At 41.9% G+C, this 25,805-nt stretch overlaps 1 protein-coding gene and 1 non-coding gene across 3 annotated transcripts in view; both read left to right on the forward strand.

The window, feature by feature from the left end:
- Positions 1 to 25,805, forward strand: part of MARCHF7 (membrane associated ring-CH-type finger 7) — a 178,157-nt gene that overhangs the window by 126,484 nt on the left and 25,868 nt on the right. For both annotated transcript variants that reach the window (XM_053698346.1, XM_053698345.1), the window contains 2 exons: positions 11,630 to 11,799; positions 18,797 to 18,906. In XM_053698346.1, coding sequence (XP_053554321.1) covers positions 11,630 to 11,799; positions 18,797 to 18,906 — 280 coding nt within the window. The remainder of the gene's footprint in view (positions 1 to 11,629; positions 11,800 to 18,796; positions 18,907 to 25,805) is intronic.
- Positions 21,642 to 21,715, forward strand: TRNAI-AAU (transfer RNA isoleucine (anticodon AAU)). Its single transcript has one exon. It is a non-coding gene; the product is annotated as a tRNA-Ile (tRNA).

A 25,805-nucleotide genomic window follows, 5' to 3' on the forward strand; every position in this document is an offset into this window, starting at 1 on the left:
ACATCCTGATTCAAGTGTCGTCTCTGTCAAAAGCAAGGGCTCATACGGACATTGTCCTAGCCTTTCTCAGTTCTCACAGGTGGAAAGTGAACATAGAAAAAAGTTCTCTGTCCCCGTCAACGAGAGTTCCCTTCTTGGGAACAATAATAGTTTCCTTAGAAATGAAGGTTTTTCTGACAGAGGCCAGAAAATCAAAACTTCTAAGCTCTTGTCAGGTACTTCATTCTGTTCTTCTTCCTTCCATAGCACAGTCCATGGAAGTAATAGGCTTGATGGTTGCGGCAATGGACATAGTTCCTTTTGCACGAATTCATCTAAGACCATTGCACCTGTGCATGCTCAGACAGTGGAATGGGGATTATACAGACTTGTCTCCGACGATACAAGTAGATCAAATAACCAGAGGTTCACTCCGTTGGTGGCTGACCCTGGACAACCTGTCACAGGGAATGAGCTTCCGCAGACCAGAATAGGTCATTGTCACGACCGACGCCAGTCTGGTGGGCTGGGGCGCGGTCTGGGAACCCCTGAAAACTCAGGGTCTATGGTTTCGGGAAGACTCTCTTCTCCCGATAAACATAATGGAACTGAGAGCGATATTCAATGCTCTCAAGGCTTGGCCTCGACTAGCAAAGGCCAAATTCATAAGGTTTCAATCAGCCATCATGACGACTGTTACATATATCAACCATCAGGGGGTAACAAGGAGTTCCCTGGCGATGGAGGAGCATCCAGGGAGTGGGAACTCCATCTGCAAATCTTTGCCCAACTAACTCAATTATGGGGCATTCCAGACATGGTTCTGATGGCCTCTCGTCAGAACTTCATGGTCCCTTGTTACGGGTCCAAATCCAGGGATCCCATGGCGACTCTATTGGATACAATAGTAGCACCTTGGATCTTCAACCTAGCTTATGTATTCCCACCGTTTCCTCTCATTTCCAGGCTGGTAGCCAGGATCAATCTGGAGAGGGCTTCGGTGACCTTGATAGTTCCTGTGTGGCCACGCAGGACTTGGTATGCAGACCTGGTGAATGTGTCATCGGCTCCACCATGGAAGCTACCTTTGAGACAGGACCTTCTTAGGGTCCATTCGAACATCCGAATCTGGTTTTCCTCCAACTGACTGCTTGGAGTTTGAACGCTTGATTTTATCAAAGCGTGGGTTTTCAGATTCTGTAATAGATACTTATTCAGGCTAGAAAGCCTGTAACTAGAAAAATTTACCATAATATATGGAAAAAATATATCTGTTGGTGTGAATCTAAAGGATTCCCATGGAACAAGATAAAAATTCCTAAGATTCTTTCCTTTCTACAAGAAGGTTTGGAGAAAGGATTTTCTGCGAGTTCTCTGAAGGGACAGATCTCTGCTTTATCTGTTTTACTTCACAAAAGGCTGGCAGCTGTGCCAGACGTTTAAGCGTTTGTTCAGGCTCTGGTTAGAATCAAGCCTGTTTACAGACCTTTGACTCTTCCCTGGAGTCTTAATCTAGTTCTTTCAGTTCTTCAAGGGGTTCTGTTTGAACCCTTACATTCCGTAGATATTAAGTTATTATCTTGGAAAGTTTTGTTTTAGGTTGCAATTTCTTCCGCTAGAAGAGTTTCTGAGTTATCTGCTCTGCAGTGTTCCCCGCCCTATCTGGTCCATGCAGATAAGGTGGTTTTACGTACTGAGCCTGGTTTTCTTCCGAAGGTTGTTTCCAACAAAAATATTAACCAGGAGATAGTTGTACCTTCTTTGTGTCCGAATCCAGTTTCATAGAAGGAACGTTTGTTACACAATTTGGACGTTGTCCGTGCTCTAAAATTCTATTTAGATGCTACAAAGGATTTCAGACAAACATCTTCCTTGTTTGTTGTTTATTCTGGTAAAAGGAGAGGTCAAAAAGCAACTTCTACCTCTATCTTTTTGGCTTAAAAGCATCATCAGATTGGCTTATGAGACTGCCGGACGGCAGCCTCCTGAAAGAATCACAGCTCATTCCACTAGGGCCGTGGCTTCCACATGGGCCTTTAAGAACGAGGCTTCTGTTGATCAGATATGTAAGGCAGCGACTTGGTCTTCACTGCACACTTTTACCAAATTTTACAATTTGATACTTTTGCTTCTTCTGAGGCTATTTTTGGGAGAAAGGTTTTGCAAACCGTGGTGCCTTCCATCTAGGTGACCTGATTTGCTCCCTCCCATCATCCGTGTCCTAAAGCTTTGGTATTGGTTCCCACAAGTAAGGATGACGCCGTGGACCGGACACACCTATGTTGGAGAAAACAGAATTTATGTTTACCTGATAAATTACTTTCTCCAACGGTGTGTCCGGTCCACGGCCCGCCCTGGTTTTTTAATCAGGTCTGATAATTTATTTTCTTTAACTACAGTCACCACGGTATCATATGATTTCTCCTATGCAAATATTCCTCCTTTACGTCGGTCGAATGACTGGGGAAGGCGGAGCCTAGGAGGGATCATGTGACCAGCTTTGCTGGGCTCTTTGCCATTTCCTGTTGGGGAAGAGAATATCCCACAAGTAAGGATGACGCCGTGGACCGGACACACCGTTGGAGAAAGTAATTTATCAGGTAAACATAAATTTTGTTATCGACTCTCTTAATTGCATGCTTATCTTCCTAAGATGGGGAGAGTCCACGGCTTCATTCCTTACTGTTGGGAAACGCTACACCTGGCCACCAGGAGGAGGCAGACACACCCCTGCCAAAGGTTTAAATATCCCTTCCACTTCCTCATTACCCCAGTCATTCTTTGCCTTTCGTCATGTTAGGAGGTGGCAGAGAAATGTCAGAAGATTCGGAGAGTCCTGAAAAAGGATATCTGACCTTTTGAGATAGGACTGGAGTTTTAAGTAGTCATGTCAACCTCTCAGTGATGAGTTAGTCTGGAGATGCAGGGAAAGTTTTTTTTTTCTTCGATACCATCCAGACTACTGCTAACGGCTCCTAAGCAATTGGTGTTGACGAGTTTCACTGCCTGCTTTCTCACTCAAGTCCATGTCAGGAGCGCTGCTAAATGCTTTGTGTGTTTGTTTGTTTTTTTCTCCTGTGCTTATAGACTGTTTGTTTGTTTTTGGCTGGAACAAACAGGTTTCACTTAAGTTTCAGTTTTGTTTTTGAAAGTGTTGCACAGCTTATTACTTGCCCGACTTGTATTAACAAGGAAAGTACTGCACTCCATGTGATCAGGTGTGGTCTATGTTAATTTCCTCCGATCCGGCTTACACTTGAACTTGAAGAGAGCGTTTCCTCTGTTAACTCTCTGGGTCTAGGAGGTGGTGTGTGCCCCAGTCATTGGGAGTATAAAGGTGCAGTTTTCTATAATAAAAAAAAGTTTTTATTTGTGTCCTTCTGTGGGTATAACCTGAGCTATGGAGGACTTTGACATGTTAGAAGGTAGTCCTTCTGTACTAAATCATACCGGTTTATATTGTGAGGAGCCCATGGGTTTCCTGCCCACTCAATTTTCCACATACCTTAACACTATAAAGTCTAAGAAGGGAGACAAGCTTGCTAAGGCTCTTAGTCCTTCTAAGCCGTCTACCTCTTAGGAGTCGGTGTCCCGTGAGATTACTACACTTGCTACATTATCCACTCCACATGCAGTTCCCGTAGCACATCTAATCCTCCATCCGGAGGGGCCTTCTTCCTGCGGACTTTGCCGCACATTTACAAACGGAGGTGTCTGCGGCCCTCAGTGCATTACTGTGCTCTACAAACGTAAGAGAAAGGTTAAACATAGCTCTCCTGACCCGGAGTCATCTAAATATTTGTCTGATTTAGCTATTATGTCCCAGTTATCCAATGAGTTCACCTTTGTAGCTTCAGAGGATGAACTTTCTGGGTCTGAGTCCTTGGCGTCTTAAGCCTCCTGCTGCGGAAGAACCATCCTTTTAGATTTAATATTGAGCACTTGCATTTTTTTATTAAAGGAGGTTCTGTCTACGTTAGAGGTTCCAGATGCTGTGCTGCCTGAAGAACCTATGATACCTAAATTAGTTTGCGAAGACAGGAAAGTTCCTTTGATTTTTCCTGTGCTGGTTAAGATGGCAAACATTATTCAGAGTGAATGGGAAAGAATAGGTTCTTTCCCCCCCTCGCCTACTTTTAAAAAGTTGGTCCCGTACTCTCAACTGGATTTGTGGGGCTCCATTCTAAAGGTGGATGGTGCTATCTCTACGCTTGCTAAACGTACTACTATACCTCTTGAGGATAGTTCTTCGTTCAGAGAGCCGTTGGATAAGAAAAGGGAAACCTTTCTGAGACCTTTCCAACATACAGAATTTTTGTTTCAACCAACGGCTGCAGTTGCCGGAGCAGCTGCCTACTGGTGCGACTGTCTGAATTCATTGAGGTGGAGTCTCCCCTCAAGGATATTCAAGACAAAATTTCTAATTCTTTTATCTGTGATACGAACATGCAAATTATTCGCCTAAATGCAAAGGCCTCTTGTTTTGCAGTCCTAGCCCGCCGGGCACTCTGGTTGAAGTCTTGGTCTGCGGATATGACTTCTAAGTCCATACTCCTTCCTCTTTCCTTCAAGGGAAAGATATTTTATTCGGTCCAGGCCTGGACTCTGTAGAAATAATGGTTACTGAAGGCAAGGGTGCCTTCCTACCACAAGATAACAAGTCTAAGGGACGACAATCTTCTAATATTCGTTCTGACAAATCCCAATGACAACAATCCTCCAAGCCCGAGCAACCCAATAGTATTTGTAAGCCGGCTCAGTCTTGGAATAAATCCAAGCAGAATAAGAAGCCTGCCAAAAACAAATCGCCATGAAGGGGCGGCCCCCGATCCGGGACTGGATCGTGTAGGGGCAGACTTGGGTTTTTTTTCTGATGCCTGGTTAAAGGACGTACAGGATCAGTGGGTCCTGGAGGTGGCATCTCAGGGATACAAGAGATGCTTCAAATCTCATCTGCCTCAAATCTGTCTACTAGTTCAGAAAAGAGGGATGCCTTTCTAGGTTGCATTCAGGATCTATCCTCCTCAGGAGTTGTTGTCTCTGTGCCTATCGAAGAAAGAGGTTTGGGGTTTTTGTCAAACCTTTTTGTGGTCCCAAAGAGGTAGGGAACTTTTACGCCCAATTCTGGACCTAAAGTGCTTAAACAAATTTCTCAGTGTCCCTCCCTTCAAGATGGAGTTGATAAGGTCCATCCTTTTTTTTTAATCAGGAGGCCAGTTTATGACCACTATAGATCTGAAGGACTACATTCATGTTCCAATCCACAGGTAACACTTTCAGTTCCTGTGGTTTGCATTTCTGGACCAACACTTCCAGTTCCTTGCCCTTCCGCTTGGCCTAGCTACTGCTCCAAGAATCATTGCGAAGGTTCTGGGGACTCTTCTAGCCTTTCCCATAACTCGGGTTTTTTCCGATTGGCCCCATACTTGGATGATTTTCTGGTGCAAGCGCCATCCTTTCATCTATCGGAAGAATTCTCGGAGTCCCTTCTTAGTCTTCTTCGATCACATAGATGGAAGATAAACTTGGAAAAAAGTTCTCTTATCTCAAGTACCAGGGTAGAATTCCTGGGTACTATAATAGAAATATCCTCATGGATATGGAGTCTAACAGACCAGAGACGTTGCAAGCTAACTTCGGCATGTCTTGCCCTCCGGACCTCCATGAGTCCCTCTGTGGCTCAGTGTATGGAGGTGATTGGTCTCATGGTGTCCTGCATGGACATCATTCCTTTTGCCAGGTTCCCTCTCAGACCTTTACAACTGTGCATGCTGAGGCAGTTGAACGGCGATCATTCAGATCCGTCTCAACAGATTGTATTAGACAGCCAGTCGAGCGAAACGCTCTCTTGGTGGCTCTGTCCAGATCCTCTTTCCCGAGGGACATGCTTCTTAAGACCATCCTGGGAGATTGTGACTACGGACACAAGCCTATCCGGATGGGGAGCTGTTTGGGGTGCCAGGAAATCACAAGGCTTGGCCACGTCTGGGTTTGTCTCTGATTCCAATCAGACAATATAACCTTGGTGGCTTACATCAACCATCGGGGGGGGGGGGAGGAAATAAGAGGTGAAGTATCTGATTCTGGAGTGGCCGTAGACTCACAGCTGTTCACTGTCAAAGGTACAAATTCTTGGTGTGGACAACTGGGAGGTGGATTTTCTCAGCAGGCAATCCTTCCATCCAGGGGAATGGTCTCTTCATCCCGTCTCGATACCATAGATCTCATGGTGTCCTCTCTCAATACCAAGCTACCCAGGTACGAGTCGAGGGATCCCCAAGCGAATCTAATAGATTCCCTAGCAGTGCCCTGGATGTTTTTCCTCCATTACCGCTTCTTCCTCAAGTGGTGGCGTGCATCAGGCAGGAGCGGGTATCAGTAATACTGATTGCTCCATTGTGGCCGCGAAGGACATGGATTGCGGATCTAGTGGGAATGTCCTCATCTCCTCTGTGGACGTCAACTTGTCGCAGAGACCTGCTGATACAAGGTCTATTTGTTCATCAAAATCTAGATTCTCTGAGGCTGACTGTGTGGAGATAGAACGCTTAGTCTTAGCCAAGAGAGGCTTCTGAGTGTTAATACTCTTATTCAAGCTCGTAAACAAGTTACTCGGCATATCAACCACAAGGTGTGGAGGACCTACTTATTCTGGTGTGAAGAGCGTGGTTTTTCCTGGCACAGAGTTAAGGTTGCCAGGATCTTATCTTCTCCAGGATGGGCTGGAGAAGGACCTTTCTGCTAGTTCCCAGAGGGGACAGATTTTGTTCCTGTCTGTTTTATTGCACAAGAGACATGCTGAGCTTCCAGATGTGCAGTCCTTTGTTAAGGCACGGATTAGGATCAGACCTGAGTTTAGATCTGGGGCTCCTCCTTGGAGCATAAATCTTGTTCTTCTGGTTTTGCAACAGGTTCCATTTGAGCCTCTGCATTCCGTTGACAATAAATTATCTTGGAAGGTTCTCTCTATTGGATATTGCCTCTGCGTGCAGAGTTTCTGAGATCTCTGCTTTGCATTGTGAGCCCCCTTATCGGATTTGTCATGCAGATAAGGCAGTTTTACGTACTAAATTAGGTTTTCTTCCTAAGGTTGTGTTGGATCGCAACATCAATCAAGAGATTGTGGTTCCTTCCTTGTGTCCTTATCCTCAATCGATGGAATGCTTCACAATTTGGATGTGGTTCACACTTTGAAGTTCTATCTTCAGGCTTCTAAGGAGTTTAGACAATATTCCTCTGTTGTCTATTTGGGGAAGCGTAAGGGGTAGACGGTTACTTCCCTATCATTTTGCTTAAGGAGTGTCATCAGCTTAGCTTAAGAGACAGCGGGACATCGTCGTCCTGAGAGTATAACGGTTCATTTCACTAGAGCAGTGGCTTCCTCTTGGGCCTTTAAGAACAAGGCCTCTGGATCAGATTTGGAAGGCAGCTACCTGGTCCTGCTTACATATTTTTTTCAAAATTTTACAAGTTTGATGTTTTTGCTTCGGCTGAAGCAGCTTTCGGGAGGTTTTGCAGGCTGTTGTACCCTCCGAAAAGGGTCCGCCTCTTCCTTTTTTTTTTCTTTTTTTTCCCCCTCCCGCTATTCCTTGTGTCCTCTGGAGCTTAGGTATAGTTTTCCCAACAGTAAGGAATGAAGCTGTGGACTTTCCCAATCTTAGGAAGGAAAACATAATTTATGCTTAACAGATAAATTCCTTTCCTTCCGGATAGGGAGATTCCACGGCCCCTGTTCGTTTTTTTTGTTTGTTTGTTTTCTTGTCTTTGGGCGGTCGCCTATTTATTCTTTTGGCCCTATTTTTACCCTAATGTTTCTCCTACTTTTCCTTGTTCCCTCGGCAGAATGACTGGGGTAATGAGGAAGTGGGAGCGATATTTAAGCCTTTGGCTGGTTTGTCTTTGCCTCCTCCTGGTGGCCAGGTGTTGTGTTTCCCAACAGTAAGAAATTAAGCCGTGGACTCTCCTTATCTGGAAGGAAAATGATTTATCTGGTAAGCATAAATTATGCTTTTATTTGCTTTTCACAACAGGACACTGCTAGTTCATATGGGCCATATAGATAACATTGTGCTCACGCCTGTGGGTTTTGCACAACACGGCTAAAATTCAAGTCAATGGATAATCATGTGATCAGGGGGCTGTCAAGAGGCTTGGATACAAGGTAATCGGAGGTTAAAAGTATATAAATATAACAATGTTGGCTGGGGAATGGGTAATAAGGGGATTATCTCTCTTTTTAAAAAAATAACACATTTTGAGTTGACTGTTCCAAGTGATATTCAATTATAGTGTATGTGAAACGCTAGGATTTACCAGTGGAACAAATAAAGGGGACTTTAAATCGTGAAGTATAAAATTCTTCATGCCTTAAGTTCCTTTTATTTGTCTGAAGCGTTCACCACACTGATATCCTCACGCAGCCCACGGTAGACATTATTTTGCTGTGAGGTGACGTTTCCACCTTTTAGCCAATATCTGTGCAGGCCAGCTGGCATTATGCCCGATGGCTAGCACGCTATTGGCTAATATCACCTCACAGCAAAATAGCGTTCTGCTGTGGGCTACCTGAGGCGCTCAGCGCGGCGAACGCTTCAGTCAAAGGAACTTTCAACATGAAGTATTATACTTCATGACGGAGAAGTCCCCTTTTATTTGTTGCACTGGTAAATCCTAGCATTTCACAAACGCTAGGATTTTCTATCTCTCACTCCAGCCACCACGGTTTCCTTTCTGGGAGTTTCAATAGACTGTTGATGCGTTTGTCCTTAACAGAACCCAGATGCTTTAAAGAGCTTGTGCTCTTCTGCAACAGTGGCCCCAGTACGTCCTCTTAAACTTTCAAAGCTTAGCCTCTGAAGAAGGAAAAGTGTCTGACTGAAAGTAGATAAAGGTCATGACGGTGGAATATATATAAATTGAGAAGGGACTTGCAATCCCTTAGCTATGCAAGAGGTCTTAAAAGTTCTAATTTGAGTGTAACAGAATCAATGTAGTCTGTCTGCAATTCACTTCCCAGGTGTAAAGAATTGGGAGGCACACTATTTCAGTTGTCAGTTTATCTGGGAGAGTTGGCTCTTCATAAGCTGATTTTCAATCGGCTAGTGTCAAGATGGGGTCTTCCAGGGATATACCTCATGGCTTCTTGCTTGAACCACAAACTACCTCTTTATTGTGCCAGATTCAAGGACCCAAAGGTGCACATGATAGATGGCCTAGCCTGTCCTTTGAACTTTATTCTGGCTTACCTGTTCCCTCCATTTGTTTTTTTTCCCTAGAATAATTGCTCTGATCAAGCAAGAATCTGCTTCAGTCTTTCTAATAGCTCCAGGCCAGCTTGGCCCTGCAGGACCTGGTACTCTTATCTGATTCAGATGCCCAGTTCTTCTCTTGGGCTTCTTCCTCAGACGGAACCTATTGTCTCAATGTCCTCTTTCCACCCAGGTCTCAATTTTCTAAGTTTGACAGGATTGCGGTTTTAATGCTTGATTCTTAAGCACAGCGGTTTCTCGGATGCTAAAATCTTTAATTTAGGCCAGGAAACATGTAACTCAATAAATTACCATAAAATGTTAAGGTATGTTTTGACTGGTACATGCTCAATTCTCCAATTTCTACAGGATGGTCTAAATAAGGGTTTATCTGCCAGTTCTTTGAACGGCCAGATTTCAGCTTTCTGTTATTTTACAAAATAAATTTGCTAGACTTACAGATGCTCAATCTTTTTGTTGAGGCTTTGGTGAGAATTGGGCCGGTTGTCAGACCTATCCTCCATGGAATCTGGTTCTCTCATTGCTTCAGGCCAGGGTCCTCCTTTCAAACCTATGCATTCCATAGACATTAAGTTTTTATCCTGGAAAGTAGTTTTCCTTTTAGCTATTTATTTGGCCTGGAGAGTTTCAGAACTATCAGCTTTGTCTTTTGAGTTACAAAATATATTTTCTTCCTAAAGTGGTTTTATCTGAAAATACCAATCTGGAAATTGTTACTACTTTTGTGCCCCGATCTTTCTAATTCTATGGGCTAGATTTATCAAAGCCATTCTCCTTTAATCCGTCCAAAATAGCGCATACGACCTGATCGTCCTATTCATCACAGCACTCTGCGCCTATAATTGCGCAAAAAAAAAAACTTCTTTGCACTCAGTTTGTATTCGCACAGGCGCGCTCCCAAGTGCAACAATATACATTAGTAATAAGAGTAATTTAACAGCCCAACCTACAAATACGCCCAGTTTCTTATTTATCATTATTTTGCACCCATAGGTAACTGCAATTTCGGCTTCAATTGCGTGTTGTATATTTCGCCATACAGACTGAGGCGAACACCATTATAATACATGCTTTTACATCTTGTGATGCAGTACTATCTTCTTTTAACTAATTTTTCAAAGACTCGGCACCAAGAAGAGACTGTTATTGCCAGAAATTTGCGCTTCCCCTGGCACATATGGGTACCAACAGTTTTATATATATATCGATATATTGATCTATTTATTTTTGCGATCTTAAATTATCAACATATGGCAAAAACAGCACAGAAACATTTATATAATATAAATATAAGCTAAATATTTACTTAAACGTTTTTTTAATAACCAAAACATGGCGGCGTAAATATTTATAGGGATGTACTGTGATAGAGAGTAAATAGGGAGTAAATGCTGTTTCCGACAGGCGAAATTTATCATTACGCTCCAGCTCACCTGCACAAAGTTACATCTATATTTTTTATAAATTCAGACGCACATGTGTGCTTCTCCGGAGGCGAGCTGGGGCGCAGTTACAGGTGAGGCACATACAGAGTTCGCCTAGCCTTTGATAAATCTAGCCCTATGGAGAGACTTCCACATAATCTTGATGTAGTTGGGGTGTTAAAGTTTTACATTCAGGCTACTGGAGACTTTAGACAATCTTCTAGCCTGTTTGTTCACTATTCCAATGCCCCTCTTAAGGGTCAGAAGGCAGCTTTAGCTTTGTGGCTTAAAAAGAAAACTCACAAAGCCTACTTGGTGGCGGGAAAGTCTGCATCAAAACACACCGCTCATTCAACCAGATCAGTTGCTACTTCCTGGGCTTTGGAACAGATTTGCAAAGTTACAACATGGGTGGTCTTTACATACTTTTTCCAAATTTTACATTTTTTGAGGTTTCCTTGGAAGCCGCCTTCGGCAGAAAGGTCCTGCAGGCAGCAGTGTCTAGTAATTCAAGTCAATCATTTATAGCACTGTGGACTCTCATCTAATGAAAGAAAATGTATAATTATTTATTGTCCTGACCCTTCCTCCCACACAGTGACACTGTGTCAATTAGCATTCTAGCTTTATATGGTAAGCAGTGCTCCCTCTCCATATCAAGGGAGATGCCTTCTGCCCCAGGTTGCAGCTCCTGCTGCCAGTGTCGGTTGTAGGTAATATGTCAACAAAGTATGCTGGGCAAAGTACTGTGTGACATGGTACCATGTCCATATGGCACAAGGGGATAGTCATGCTTATTAATTTAAATCCTTTAATTTAAATAATTTAAACAAAAACCCTCTAGTGCTAAATTTCTGTGTATCTAAAATAGTACAACCTTCTTATGCTTGTTAGGAGTTTCCTACCAGGCTTAATTGCTTGTTTCAACCTAGACCTGTCTCTTCCTCCCTCTTAAAGCCTTCTTTTAGAAGATTCTGAAGATGACGAAGGAGACTTGTGTAGGATTTGCCAGATGGGAGTATCTACTCCATCCAATCCGTTTATAGAACCTTGTAAATGTGCAGGAAGTCTGCAGTATGTCCATCAGGAATGTATGAAGAAATGGTTGCATGCAAAAATAAATTCTGGTAAGCATAGATTTATAATAAGTGAATTCAAATGTTGTTGGCCTGCACAGACATAACCAACCTAAGAAGTGCTTTTGTTAGTTTTTTATAAGAACCGAGTTAAAAAACAAACAAAACAAAAAAAACTTTCTGCTGCAGTGGAACACCAAATAATATTAAATTGCCGTGAACCTTAGTGTTTTTGTACGGTCTGCTTTTTTGTGAATAGAGCAGTTGGCTGACATTTGGTGCTACTTGGAATGGCAATCATAGTAAATCTTTTCCAGAATAGCCTTTTTGGGTTGTCTAATTTAATTATGTTAAATTAAATTTTAAAATGCAAATATCAATAGTAGATTCAACAATTTTTTTTTTTTATTTTGCAACCATTTACTATCTCTCTAATGCACAGGAAGACTTGTACACACTGGGTACAATATGCCTGCCCTGTGTGTGTGTTGTTTTATTTGTATGATTCAGATTGGAGAATTATGTTGTTCCTTGGGCAGTATTGGCATCTGAAGTCATAGGGCAATGTATGACCCATGCCAACCTAAAGTGAATGTCAATTTTCAGCGACGAGTTACCGGTTTTTAAAAATACTTTTAAATACAGGGGCACTTTCATTGATGAAAATTTACATTGCACCCGATTTGTAGAAATACTTACCTTTTTACTTTTGCAAAGCCAGATCGCCGATCACAGCCTCAGTTCCTCTGTACTGATGTCAGAAATGACAAAACCGGCTTCCTCCAATCATGGCTTGCACCCCAGAGCGTTTATCTCGTGATGCCCGGCTGTGATTCGTCATTGCTGTGGTTGTACTGCAGGAAGTAGAAGGCGGGGGATCATTGATCCGGCTTTGCAGAAGTAAAAGGTAAGTATTTCTACAAATCCGGTGCAATGTAAATTTTCATCAATGAAAGTGCCCCTGTTTTTAAAAGTATTTTTAAAAACCGGGCACTCATTGCTGAAAATTGACATTCACTTTAACTTTGTTTTATGCTGTTAAGGAAGATTGACTTAACAGTTGTTAGCACAGAAGACCATAAGAGTTAATACAAAAAAAGAGGACATTTAAAAAAAAAAAAAAAAATTCTAATGACACGGTGAGTCCACCGATCATCTTAAATTACTGTTAGGAATATCATTCCTGGCCAGCAGGCGGAAGCAAAGAGCACCACAGCAGAGCTGATAAGTATCACTTCCCTTCCCACAACCCCCAGTCATTCTCTTTGCCTCTAGTACAAGGAAGAGGTGAAGTAATGAGATATCCTGATTAAGATTCTTCTATCAAGTTTTTTTTTTTTTTTTATGGCCTTCCATCACAAGCTGGGTATAGCTGTATTCCACGTTAGTGTCTCCAGCAGGACTGTGGTGGCTTTAAAGCAGTTAGGAAAATGCAGCAAAGCCCACTTTACAAGTTCCTAACATGTTGCTGCCCTGGTATAGAAAGCCTGAGTAAGCTTACTGTCTCCTTTTTACACAGGTCTCTGTGAGGAGCGGCATCCTCTCAAACTTTGTGAGTCTGACTGCTGGACGGCTAGAATGCAGGTAAGTGCCTTTTGCTGTTCTGGGGCTAGAAGGCTGTCACTGAAAGGTTTAAAACCCTCTGCTCTTAATTGGGACAAATCCTTATGGATGTTTCGGCAGTGGCATACACTTTATGCATGTGACCTGGACTGTTCTCTTCCTTCTTAGCAAGGAAGGAGTTGACTACCTGTGGGACTAATTATATTTTCAAGGAGTATATTTTATCATTTTATTTAAAATAGGTAACCCTATTCAGTTCCCTTGTTCATTGGGAGGTTCCGGGAGAATGAATCTGGGACTGTTAAGAGTGTGTACTTGGCATCATTCTTTAGGGGTTTCATAGTGTTATACATCATGATGTGACGCAGTGTATTTCTGGGATTCCCCTGCTCCGCTGTTTCTCTTATGGGAGCTGTGCGAGGGTGGCAGTGGTTTTTTTATTTGTGATTTTTGTTTGACATGCTTCTGGGAGTCTTTCAAGAAGCCTTTTTTTTTAGAGGGAGTTTAGTAGCGCTCCATTCTGTTTTGGCCATGCCTTCTTCTTTACTTTCAGAGCGGCGCCATTTTAGAGGTGGTTGAGTGCTTGTCTTCTCCGCCCCGTTCTCCGGCAGAGAGCGGGACAGAGCTAACGTTCTGCCTGCCTCGTATGTTGTGTTTAGTTCGTGCAGAAACAGCTGCAAAATTGAAAGCACTTCTAATGTTTAAGCCGGTGAGGATGAAATGTAAATGTTACAATGTCACAATAAGCAGGAAGCTTAAATAATAAAGATGCTTGAACTGTCTGTTTTTCATCTGTCAATCTAAGAGGATGAATTAATTAAATTTAGGGAGGAAGGAATTTTGTCTTCCTCTTTCCTTGGCAGCTCAGGTTTGGTTTCCAACCTGTTAATAAGTTTCATTGTCCTGGTTATACTTGGGGGATTGGGCTGAATGATATACTATTTTAAATAGTTTTCACTTACATATACATGGTTTGTTATTTTCCTTTGATTTAAGGAAGTATTATAATCTAATGAATAATTTCTTCTTGTTAAGACCTGGAACAGTGGCCTGTTCTTGTATAATATTACTTTTTAAAATAAAAAAATATATAAAGGGACAGTATCATGTTTAATACTTATTTTTAAATATTTAATCCAAAAAATATTTTAGCCTCATGTCTCCCTGGATGATGCTGTTAAGGCTATGCCACAGCTTTCTCTGCAAATGTCACATGCAGTGCCCTGCGGTTCCTCTCGATCTCCTGTAGGAGTTATTTGCTTGCAATATTGTCTACCCAGGTATCTTCTGGCATCTGTGGCTCTGTCTGCTTTTCCTTTTTTAGAGGGAAATCGCAAGAGGAAATTTAATGAATCAGATAGTAAGGTCTCCACTTGCTGCTACACATATTGCCCTTCTTATACTCCATTAAGGAGGCTTGTCGGTAGCTTCTGAGGGTTAAGATTTCGATTTGGACATTATAACGCCTTCATCTGGTACTGAAGTTATTCTCTTCAGATTCAAGCCTGAACACCTTTGGGTTTTATTTAAGAAGGGTAGGCTACTTGGTAGACTTCGACTTTCCTGTCGTTGTCACTCCTCAAGAATCTTGTAATTTTTATATACACTAGGTTTCATTGGTAAAGATTTCTCCTATTCTCGATTATGCTAGAATTTCTCAGGTATGGTAGAAGGCAAGGATTCCTTTTTTCCCCATCTGCTGTCTGTATTAAACTGTCTCCTTTATCAGCATGGTACTTGGTTATAGGAGCCTCTATTATTCGGATAAAGATAGATGCTCCTACAGGATGGAGACCTTTATGGACATGTGCGGCATCCTTTGGTAAATACGGGGCCTGGTCTGATTCCAGTGAAAGGCCAATTTTTTCTTTCTGTCACTAATGTCTTTCGTTAAAGAAACTCTCAGCTAAATCTCTCATTCAGCAGGTAGGGTTTATCCCTAGCCAGGATCAGATCCTATTGGAAGGGGGGGGGCAATCTATCTCAGTCTTTGTTACCTGGATTACGAAAGTTCCTAGAGCTCTAAATTTCGATTTGGAATTCAACCCTTTCCTCCCAGGGGCAGGTTTTACCTCTTAGGATTATCTGTAGTCGGATATGAAGAGACTTGTTCTTGTAATGTGTTCAGGGTCTTACTCCCTGGGAGTGATGTTCCTGTTTTGGAACAGGGATTGTTATTTTCCATTCTGTTCGTGGTTACAGGGGGAACTTTGTGGCGTAATTTAGAACTAGATTGTCTAAACCGTTTGAGTACTGTCCTTCAAGATGGAGACTATTCACTCCATTCTTCCTTGGTGCAGAGTGTCAGTTTATAATGACCTTAGTCCTAAAGGATGCATACTTTCAGGTTCCCATTAAAGGTTTCTTATTTTTCTTTCTGACCAAACGTTTTTAGTTTGTGGCTCAACAATGACTTTTGCCCACCTTCCTGAGTTTTCTAACAATGGTTCTGGGATTGCAGTGGCGGCCTGCCTGACTGACCTTTTGGTTAGGCGCCATCCTTCAAGCAAAATCTCATTCGGAAGTTTTTTATCTTGCTCACATTTGGAAGTGGAGCTGGGAAAGAAGTCCCTTATCTCGGCTACAGAGGGGAATTGTTTTCCTATCGATGCACATGCTTCTGACAGAAAAACCAATCCTGCTCTCTTCAGTCTACTGTTTGGCAGCATGCGGTTCAGTGTATGGAGACAATTGGTATGATGGGGCTTCCATGGACATCATCCATTGTGGTATTTCGTTTGACTAAGCATGCCTAACTGCAGAGCTCTCAGAGGAATAGGAATTATTCGGATGTCTCTGGGAATAGACGACCGAGTCTCTTCCTGTGGTGGTTTTTCAGAAATCTGTCTCAGCACTCCTGTTTCGGAGACCTTCCTGGGCATTTGTGATTGTGATCACCAGCCTGCTGGGCTGGGAGGACTCCGGGACTCTTTGAAGGCACAGGGATATTGGTTCTGTGGGACTGCTCTCCCTTTCATCATTTGGGAATTGTGAGTTACAATGATCTGAATTTTGGCCCCAGTGTCCAAGCCCAGTTTAGCGGGTTCTAATCTGAGCAGTGCCTTGAGACAGTATAGCCTCTGTGGCTCATCATTTTCTTAGTCATGTAGGAAGTGTTTCAGACTTTTTCTGTGGGCAGGTGCTCAGTTTGTCTATCGGCCATCCACTTTTTTGAAGTGGACATGTGGGAAGCGGTATTTCTGTTCAGACATCCCATCTCAGGGAGTGGTACCTCCATCCGGAGGTGGTATTCAGGTTCACAACCAATTTGGGCTTACCAGAATTGGTTCTGATGGCGTTTTGTCAAAACACCAAGTTCCCTAATTTGTTTGAGGTCAAGAGATCTTCATGCCTTTCTGATAGATATTCTGGCAGTTCTTTGGAACTTCAGATGGACTTACCATTTTTCTTGGGTTATTCTCCTTCCATGAGTCTTTGTTCAGCTCAAGAGGGAGAGTGTGGTTTTTCTAGTTGCTCCTGCGTGGCATCGCAAGATCTGTAGGCGGATTTAGTGAATGTCGTTTCGGAAGGTCAGCAAAAATTTTCGTTCCCTGAAGTTAACGACTTGGAGATTGAATGTTTGTATCTTAATATAGCTTGCTAAGGCACTGTGTTTGAGCTCTGTAGCAACCCAAGGGTTGCAGGTTCATCCCCAGCGAGGTCCACTCAACCTTTCATCCTCCTCAGGTCGATAAAATGAGCATCGCCTTGAGACCCTTGCGGGTGATTGGCAGCTCTTGCAAGTACCCAATACATTCATACTTTGTGCCAAGTAATCTCTGAAGCACATTTTAAGGAGTTATCTCTCAAGGGTCACATTTCGGCTAATTCCATTTGGCAGATGGTATCCTACGATGGCTTAATGGTGAACTTTGCTGCTTTATAAGCTGAAAGTCAAGAGTTCAAATCCAGCTGTAGCTATGTACTCTTCTTAGTCTAGCATCTGGCGGACAGGCCAGATGTACAATCCTTATCAGGTCCTGGTCAGTATCAGGCCTGTGTTTAAGTTTGGGGGGTTTTTTTTATTTCTTTTTGCTTTATTCTGCTAAGAGTTCCAGATTCTCAGCGTGGCAGTGTGGTTCTCCTTATCTCGTATTTACTGTTGGTACAGAGAACTACCTTATCTAAGTTTGGGTTTTCTTCTAGGGTCCTTTTGGACAGAAAGGAGATTGTTGTTCCCTTTCTCTGTCCTATACTTCTCTTCATAAAGATCGGCTTTTACACATCCTAGATGTTGTGCGGGGTTTATCATTTTATCTACCATATTAGGACTTTTGTCAGTTCTCTGCATTGTTTTGTTTTTCTGGGTAAACATAATTGCTGGAAAATTCCTTTCACTTTCTTCTCTGGTTGCAAAGTGTTAATCATAGGGCTTATTAGCCTGCTGGACAGCAGCCCCCAAGACTTCTGTGGAAAAGTTTTTTTCTAACTTTTTTTTTTTTTTTTTTTTTTTTTTTTTTATTAATTTGATAATGCCTCGGCTCGGGCTTCTTTTGGGAGAGAGGTTTTTCAAGCAGTAGTGCCTTCTGTTTAGGTTACCTGTCTTGTCCCTCCCATATCATGTGTCCTCTAACTTGGGTATTGATTCCCAACAGTAATCTAAGATGATCCGTGGACTCGCCATGTCATTGGAAAGAAAAGAATTTATGCTTACCTGATGAATTTTATTTCTTGACACGGTGAGTCTGTGGCTTTCCCCCCCCCCCCCCCCCCCCCCCCCGACTAGTTTTTTATATATATATATATATATACCTCTGCACCTTGTGGTGTTTCCTTTCTCTCCTTTTCCTTTGGTCGAATGACTGGGTGTTGTTGGAAGGTAAGTGATACTTAACAGCTCTGCTGTGGTGCTCTTTGCTATCTCCTGCTGGCCAGGAGTGATATTCCCAACAGTAATTGAAGATGATCCGTGTCAAGAAATAAATAAAATTTATTAGGTTATTTCTGGGTAAAAAAAATAAAAATAATCTAAGCCTTAAAGGGATAGTCTACTTGATGTGGTGTGTGGTGTTTTTTTTTTTTTTTTTGTTTGTTTAAAAAGATAGCGCCTTTACTATCCATTCTCCAGCTTTGCACAACCAGCATGGTTATATTAATAGACTTTATACCTCTAAATTTCTGACTTGCTTAGACCCTGCAGGTTGCATTTTATCAGCTTTTCACATCCAGACAGGGCTAGTTTGACACATGCATAACGTTGTGTTCAATCCTGTGGAGTTATTTATGAAGCTGCACTAATTGGCTAAAATGCAAGTTTGTAAAGAGCACTGATATAGGGGGCAGTCTGTAGAGGCTTAGATACAAGGTATTCAGAGGTAAAAAGTATATTATAGGTGTTGGTTATGCAAAACTGGGGAATGGGTAATAAAGGGATATTTTTTTGTGGGGGGGCTGCCACTTTTTTTTTTTTTGTTTAAATGCGATTTGTCTTTGTGCAAAGGTCAGTGTCTGCTGACAACAATTTTTTTTTTATTTTTTTTTTTAGGTTCTTCATTGGAAACCATAACTACCTGTGAGCTATGTAAAGAGAAACTCGAACTCAACCTGGAAGATTTTGACATTAAAGAACTCTACCATGCTCATGCAAATGAAAGAGTTAGTGTTCTGAAAACGTTACATGCCTTTAAACTTTGAGGGCATAGCAGTTTAGACGTCAGTGCACAAGTGAATAGAAGTACATGTGTAGTTACTTTTTTCTAGAAACATTTGCTATCGCTGGTTCGTGGTGGTGTGTTTTTTTTTTTTTGTGTGCACCCACACAAACTGTTCCTGCTTAGGGCTGGTAGTGGAGTGTATAATTTAGGCTATGATTCAGGTTTTAGTCACTGCCAATGCCTAACAATCTGCAGCTGGCTCTAAGCTTGATCAGCATTTTAGTGGAGGTTGCATTGAGCACACACTTATGCCAAGTCTCATCCATTTGGGCAAAGTTGTTTGCTTTGAAATAATGGCTTTTAGTAGAGTTTTTGGGTGTGGAATACAAAAATCTTTTTCCACTGCTGCCTCTTTCTACACTGCTGCCTCATTCCAATTTCTTTTCTCCAACATAGGTGTGTCCGGTCCACGGCGTCATCCTTACTTGTGGGATATTCTCTTCCCCAACAGGAAATGGCAAAGAGCCCAGCAAAGCTGGTCACATGATCCCTCCTAGGCTCCGCCTTCCCCAGTCATTCTCTTTGCCGTTGTACAGGCAACATCTCCACGGAGATGGCTTAGAGTTTTTTGGTGTTTAAATGTAGTTTTTATTCTTCAATCAAGAGTTTATTTTAAAATAGTGCTGGTATGTACTATTTACTCTGAAACAGGAAAGAGATGAAGATTTCTGTTTGTAAGAGGAAAATGATTTTAGCAACCGTTACTAAAATCGATGGCTGTTTCCACACAGGACTGTTGAGAGGAATTAACTTCAGTTGGGGGAAACAGTGAGCAGACTTTTGCTGCTTGAGGTATGACACATTTCTAACAAGACTCGGTAATGCTGGAAGCTGTCATTTTCCCTATGGGAACCGGTAAGCCATTTTCTTAGTTTAAGTAAAAGAATAAAGGGCTTCATTAGGGCTTAAAAAACTGGTAGACATTTTTCTGGGCTAAAACGATTACTTTACTAAGTATATTTGGCAGATTATTTCTTTTAATAGTTGTTAAATCTTGGGGATTGTTTTAATAAAAACGGCAGGCACTGTATTGGACACCTTTTTCACTGGGGGCCTTTTCTAGTCATAGACAGAGCCTCATTTTCGCGCCTCTAATGCGCAGTTGTTTTTGGAAAGCATGGCATGCAGATGCATGTGTGAGGAGCTAAGAACCACTGAAAAAGCTTATAGAAGGCATCATTTGGTATTGTATTCCCCTCTGGGCTTGGTTGGGTCTCAGCAAAGCAGATACCTGGGACTGTATAGGGGTTAAATGTAAAAACGGCTCCGGTTCCGTTATTTTAAGGGTTAAAGCTTTCAAATTTGGTGTGCAATACTTTTAAGGCTTTAAGTTACTGTGGTGAAATTTTGGTGAAATTTGAACAATTCCTTCATACTTTTTCACATATTCAGTAATAAAGTGTGTTCAGTTTGAAATTTAAAGGGACAGTAACGGTTTTATTGTAAAACGTTTTTTATGCTTTGTTGACAAGTTTAAGCCTGTTTAACATGTCTGAACCATCAGATAACGATGTTCTATATGTATGAAAGCCAATGTGTCTCCCCATTTAAATATATGTGATATATTTGTGTCATAATGTCCAAACAATGTAGGGATAATAATGCCATAGATAGGATATTGCCCAAGATGATTCCTCTAATGAGGGGAGTAAGCATGGTACTGCATCATCCCCTTCTGTGTCTACACCAGTTTTGCCCACACAAGAGGCCCCTAGTACATCTAGTGCGCCAATACTTATTACCATACAACAATTAATGGCTGTAATGGATAATTCTATTGCATGCATTTTTTCCAAAATGCCTACTTATCAGAGAAAGCGTGATTGCTCTGTTTTAAACACTGAAGAGCAAGAGGACGCTGATGATATCTGTTCTGACATACCCTCACACCTATCTGAAGGGGCCAGGAGGGAGGTTTTGTCTGAGGGAGAAATTTCAGATTCAGGGAAAATTTCTCAACAAGCAGAACCTGATATTGTAACTTTTAAATTTCAACATCTCCACGCACTACTTAAGGAGGTATTATCTACTCTGGATGATTGTGACAATTTGGTCATTCCAGAGAAATTAGGTAAGATGGACAAGTTCCTAGAGATTCCGGTGCCCCCCGATGTTTTTCCTATACCCAAGCGGGTGGCGGACATAGTAAATAAGGAGTGGGAAAGGCCCGGCATACCTTTTTGTCCTCCCCCCTATATTTAAGAAATTAGTTCCTATAGTCGACCCCAGAAAGGACTTATAGCATACAGTCTCCAAGATCGAGGGGGCGGTTTCTACTCTAAACAAACGCACTTCTATTCCTATAGAAGATAGTTGTGCTTTCAAGATCCTATGGATTAAAGGTTAGAGGGTTTGCTTAAAAAGATGTTTGTTCAGCAAGGTTACCTTCTACAACCAATTTCATGCATTGTTCCTGTCACTACAGCTGCGTGTTTCTGGTTCGAAGAACTAGAAAAGTCGCTCAATAAAGAATCTTCGTACGAGGAGGTTTTGGACAGAGTTCAAGCTCTTAAATTGGCTAACTCTTTTTATTTTAGATGCCGCTTTGCAATTAGCTAGATTAGCGGCGAATAATTCAGGGTTTGCTATCGTGGCGCGCAGAGCGCTTTTGCTTAACATCCCTTTCAAGGGTAAAACACTGTTTGGCCCTGTCTTGAAAGAGATTATTTCAGAAAGGGCCGGTTAGCTCAGTTGGTTAGAGCATGGTGCTAATAATGCCAAGGTCGTGGGTTTGATCCCTGTACGGGCCATAACTTTAAGTGTTAGGATTCTCTCGAGCATACAACTGCAATGGGACAACCTAATGCGTCCACTTTTCTTACCTTTCGCAGAAACGGACCTGCCTCAAATTCTACACCCTCTAAGCAAGAGGGTAATACTTCTCAAACCAAGCCAGCCTGGAGGCCGATGCAAGGCTGGAACAAGGGTAAGCAGGCCAAGTCACCTGCCACTGCTACCAAAACAGCATGAAGTGTTGGCCCCCGATCTGGGAAGGATCTGGTGGGGGGCAGACTTTCTCTCTTTGCTCAGGCTAGGGCAAGAGATGTTCAGGATCCTTGGGCGCTAGAAATAGTTTCTCAAGGTTATCTCCTGGAATTCAGGGAACTACCCCCAAGGGGAAGGTTCCACGAGTCTCAATTATCTTCGAACAGGCATTCTTACACTGTGTAGAAGACCTGTAAGCATGGGAGTGATTCATACTGTTCCATTAGGAGAACAAGGGATGGGTTTTTACTCCAACCTGTTCATAATTCCCAAAAAAGAGGGAACATTCAGACCTATTTTAGATCTCAAGATTCTAAACAAGTTTCTAAGGGTTTCATCATTCAAAATGGAAACCATTCGAACGATCCTTCCTACCATCCAGGAAGGTCAATTCATGACCACGGTGGACTTAAAGGATGCGTACCTACGTATTCCTATCCACAAGGAACATTTTCGGTTCCTAAGGTTCGCCTTTCTGGACAAGCATTACCTGTGGCACTTCCATTCGGATTAGCCACTGCTCCAAGGATTTTCACAAGGGTACTAGGGTCCCTTCTAGCGGTTCTAAGACCAAGTGATACAATAGTAGCACCTTGGATCTTCAACCTAGCTTATGTATTCCCACCGTTTCCTCTCATTCCCAGGCTGGTAGCCAGGATCAATCTGGAGAGGGCTTCGGTGACCTTGATAGTTCCTGTGTGGCCACGCAGGACTTGGTATGCAGACCTGGTGAATGTGTCATCGGCTCCACCATGGAAGCTACCTTTGAGACAGGACCTTCTTATTCAGGGTCCATTCGAACATCCGAATCTGGTTTTCCTCCAACTGACTGCTTGGAGTTTGAACGCTTGATTTTATCAAAGCGTGGGTTTTCAGATTCTGTAATAGATACTTATTCAGGCTAGAAAGCCTGTAACTAGAAAAATTTACCATAATATATTGAAATAATATATCTGTTGGTGTGAATCTAAAGGATTCCCATGGAACAAGATAAAAATTCCTAAGATTCTTTCCTTTCTACAAGAAGGTTTGGAGAAAGGATTTTCTGCGAGTTCTCTGAAGGGACAGATCTCTGCTTTATCTGTTTTACTTCACAAAAGGCTGGCAGCTGTGCTAGACGTTTAAGCGTTTGTTCAGGCTCTGGTTAGAATCAAGCCTGTTTACAGACCTTTGACTCTTCCCTGGAGTCTTAATCTAGTTCTTTCAGTTCTTCAAGGGGTTCCGTTTGAACCCTTACATTCCGTAGATATTAAGTTATTATCTTGGAAAGTTTTGTTTTAGGTTGCAATTTCTTCCGCTAGAAGAGTTTCTGAGTTATCTGCTCTGCAGTGTTCTCCGCCCTATCTGGTCCATGCAGATAAGGTGGTTTTACGTACTGAGCCTGGTTTTCTTCCGAAGGTTGTTTCCAACAAAAATATTAACCAGGAGATAGTTGTACCTTCTTTGTGTCCGAATCCAGTTTCATAGAAGGAACGTTTGTTACACAATTTGGACGTTGTCCGTGCTCTAAAATTCTATTTAGATGCTACAAAGGATTTCAGACAAACATCTTCCTTGTTTGTTGTTTATTCTGGTAAAAGGAGAGGTCAAAAAACAACTTCTACCTCTCTATCTTTTTGGCTTAAAAGCATCATCAGATTGGCTTATGAGACTGCCGGACGGCAGCCTCCTGAAAGAATCACAGCTCATTCCACTAGGGCCGTGGCTTCCACATGGGCCTTTAAGAACGAGGCTTCTGTTGATCAGATATGTAAGGCAGCGACTTGGTCTTCACTGCACACTTTTACCAAATTTTACAATTTGATACTTTTGCTTCTTCTGAGGCTATTTTTGGGAGAAAGGTTTTGCAAGCCGTGGTGCCTTCCATCTAGGTGACCTGATTTGCTCCCTCCCATCATCCGTGTCCTAAAGCTTTGGTATTGGTTCCCACAAGTAAGGATGACGCCGTGGACCGGACACACCTATGTTGGAGAAAACAGAATTTATGTTTACCTGATAAATTACTTTCTCCAACGGTGTGTCCGGTCCACGGCCCGCCCTGGTTTTTTAATCAGGTCTGATAATTTATTTTCTTTAACTACAGTCACCACGGTATCATATGATTTCTCCTATGCAAATATTCCTCCTTTACGTCGGTCGAATGACTGGGGAAGGCGGAGCCTAGGAGGGATCATGTGACCAGCTTTGCTGGGCTCTTTGCCATTTCCTGTTGGGGAAGAGAATATCCCACAAGTAAGGATGACGCCGTGGACCGGACACACCGTTGGAGAAAGTAATTTATCAGGTAAACATAAATTCTGTTTTTACCCTCTCTTCTCTCTCATGCCATATTTATATATTTTTTTTCTTCACTTTTTCTCCACTCTTTCTTAATGCTATCACTTCCTCTCCAATCTCTCGGTCTCTGTTAACCCTCTCAGAAGTTAGTCTAAGCACTAATGGTCACTATATCCCTAGAGGAATTTTTGAGTCAGGGACAGGTTTTATTCCCCTTTATGTTTGCGGTAAGCCATATGGAAAAATACTCCATGCCCACTGTTAAATATGATGTTGGCTCTTTTAATGTTTTGGGGCTGTTTTTCTGTCAGAGGATAAAACTGTTTTCTAATTTTATGATATTCTTGAACAGAGCATTTTTGTTTTCTCTCTCCTTTTTTTTTTTTTTTTTTTACAAAAGGTTAAACGAGCATTTTTCGCAATCCTCTCGGTTCATATTTACCAAGGGTGCCAATATTAGTTGAGGGCACTGTGTGTGTATTCTATTTTTTTCCTATGGCATGGAGAGTCCACAACGTCATTCCAATTACTAGTGGGATATTCAACTCCTGGCCAGCAGAAGGAGGCAAAGAGCACCCCAGCAAAGCTGCTAAGTGTAACTTCCCTTACCCATTTTCCCCAGTCATTCTTTGCCTCTGTCAATGGAGGATGTGCAGAGTTGGTGTCTAAAGATATTTAATCATTTTATGGGTATTTTTCCCTGCAAGCAAGGATTGGGGTTTAGCTTTGACCACGTCAATCTCTTTAATAGTAGTGGTGGCTTTTAGCAGTTAGAAGCCGGTGAGGTGGTCTTTGCTTTACTTATAACATGTTTCCTAGCCCTTTGCAGAAAGCCAGAGTTGGTTACTCTGTTCCTTTTTTTTTTTTTTTTTTTTTTTTTTTTTTTAATAATATATACTAGATAAAAAATATTGGGCAGTTTCTTACAGGCACATTTGTATGTTTAGGAGACTAAGGGGTTAATATATAGCAAATTGTTAAGACTTATAATATGAGACTGACTGAAGGAGAGCTTAGGTTTTATTCTCCCCTGATATTTTATTTGACTGTCAGTAGGGATTTATACTATAGGGTATAATAGGTTCTAAAAAGTTTTATTTCTGTCTGTCACAGCCGTTACGGAACACGTGCTTTTACTTCTTTTTTTTTTTTTTTTTTTTTGCCGCTCACGTGATGCTCCACTCTTCTGTTGCGGTCGCATCTGAAGAGCTGAGTTTGTAGGATAGTGTCTACTATTGCGGCTGGTAACTTGTAACGATCGGATCGTCTCTTTATAAGAGGACCCTTATCCACTGAGTTTTTTCCCTTATACTAGTGGTGTATATCACTCCTCAGTACAGTAGGACGCTTTTGTTGCCTGTGGGCATAGAAGTGTGTGAGGTTTGCCTTTCTAAGTATATTCCTTTTATTGCTTAAAAGAATTATATAATTTCATTTTTATCGTTATTAGTGGTAATCAGTTATTTTATACAGAACAGGATTAATCCTATTACGTTAGATAAATGTTTACTTTGTTTAGAGGCTCCAATTGTGTTCCGTATGCAATTTTGTTCCTCATGCTCATCTAAGATGTTAAAA

This window comes from Bombina bombina, chromosome 1, assembly GCF_027579735.1.
Source record: "Bombina bombina isolate aBomBom1 chromosome 1, aBomBom1.pri, whole genome shotgun sequence".
In the NCBI taxonomy this organism is placed as follows: Eukaryota; Metazoa; Chordata; class Amphibia; order Anura; family Bombinatoridae; genus Bombina; species Bombina bombina.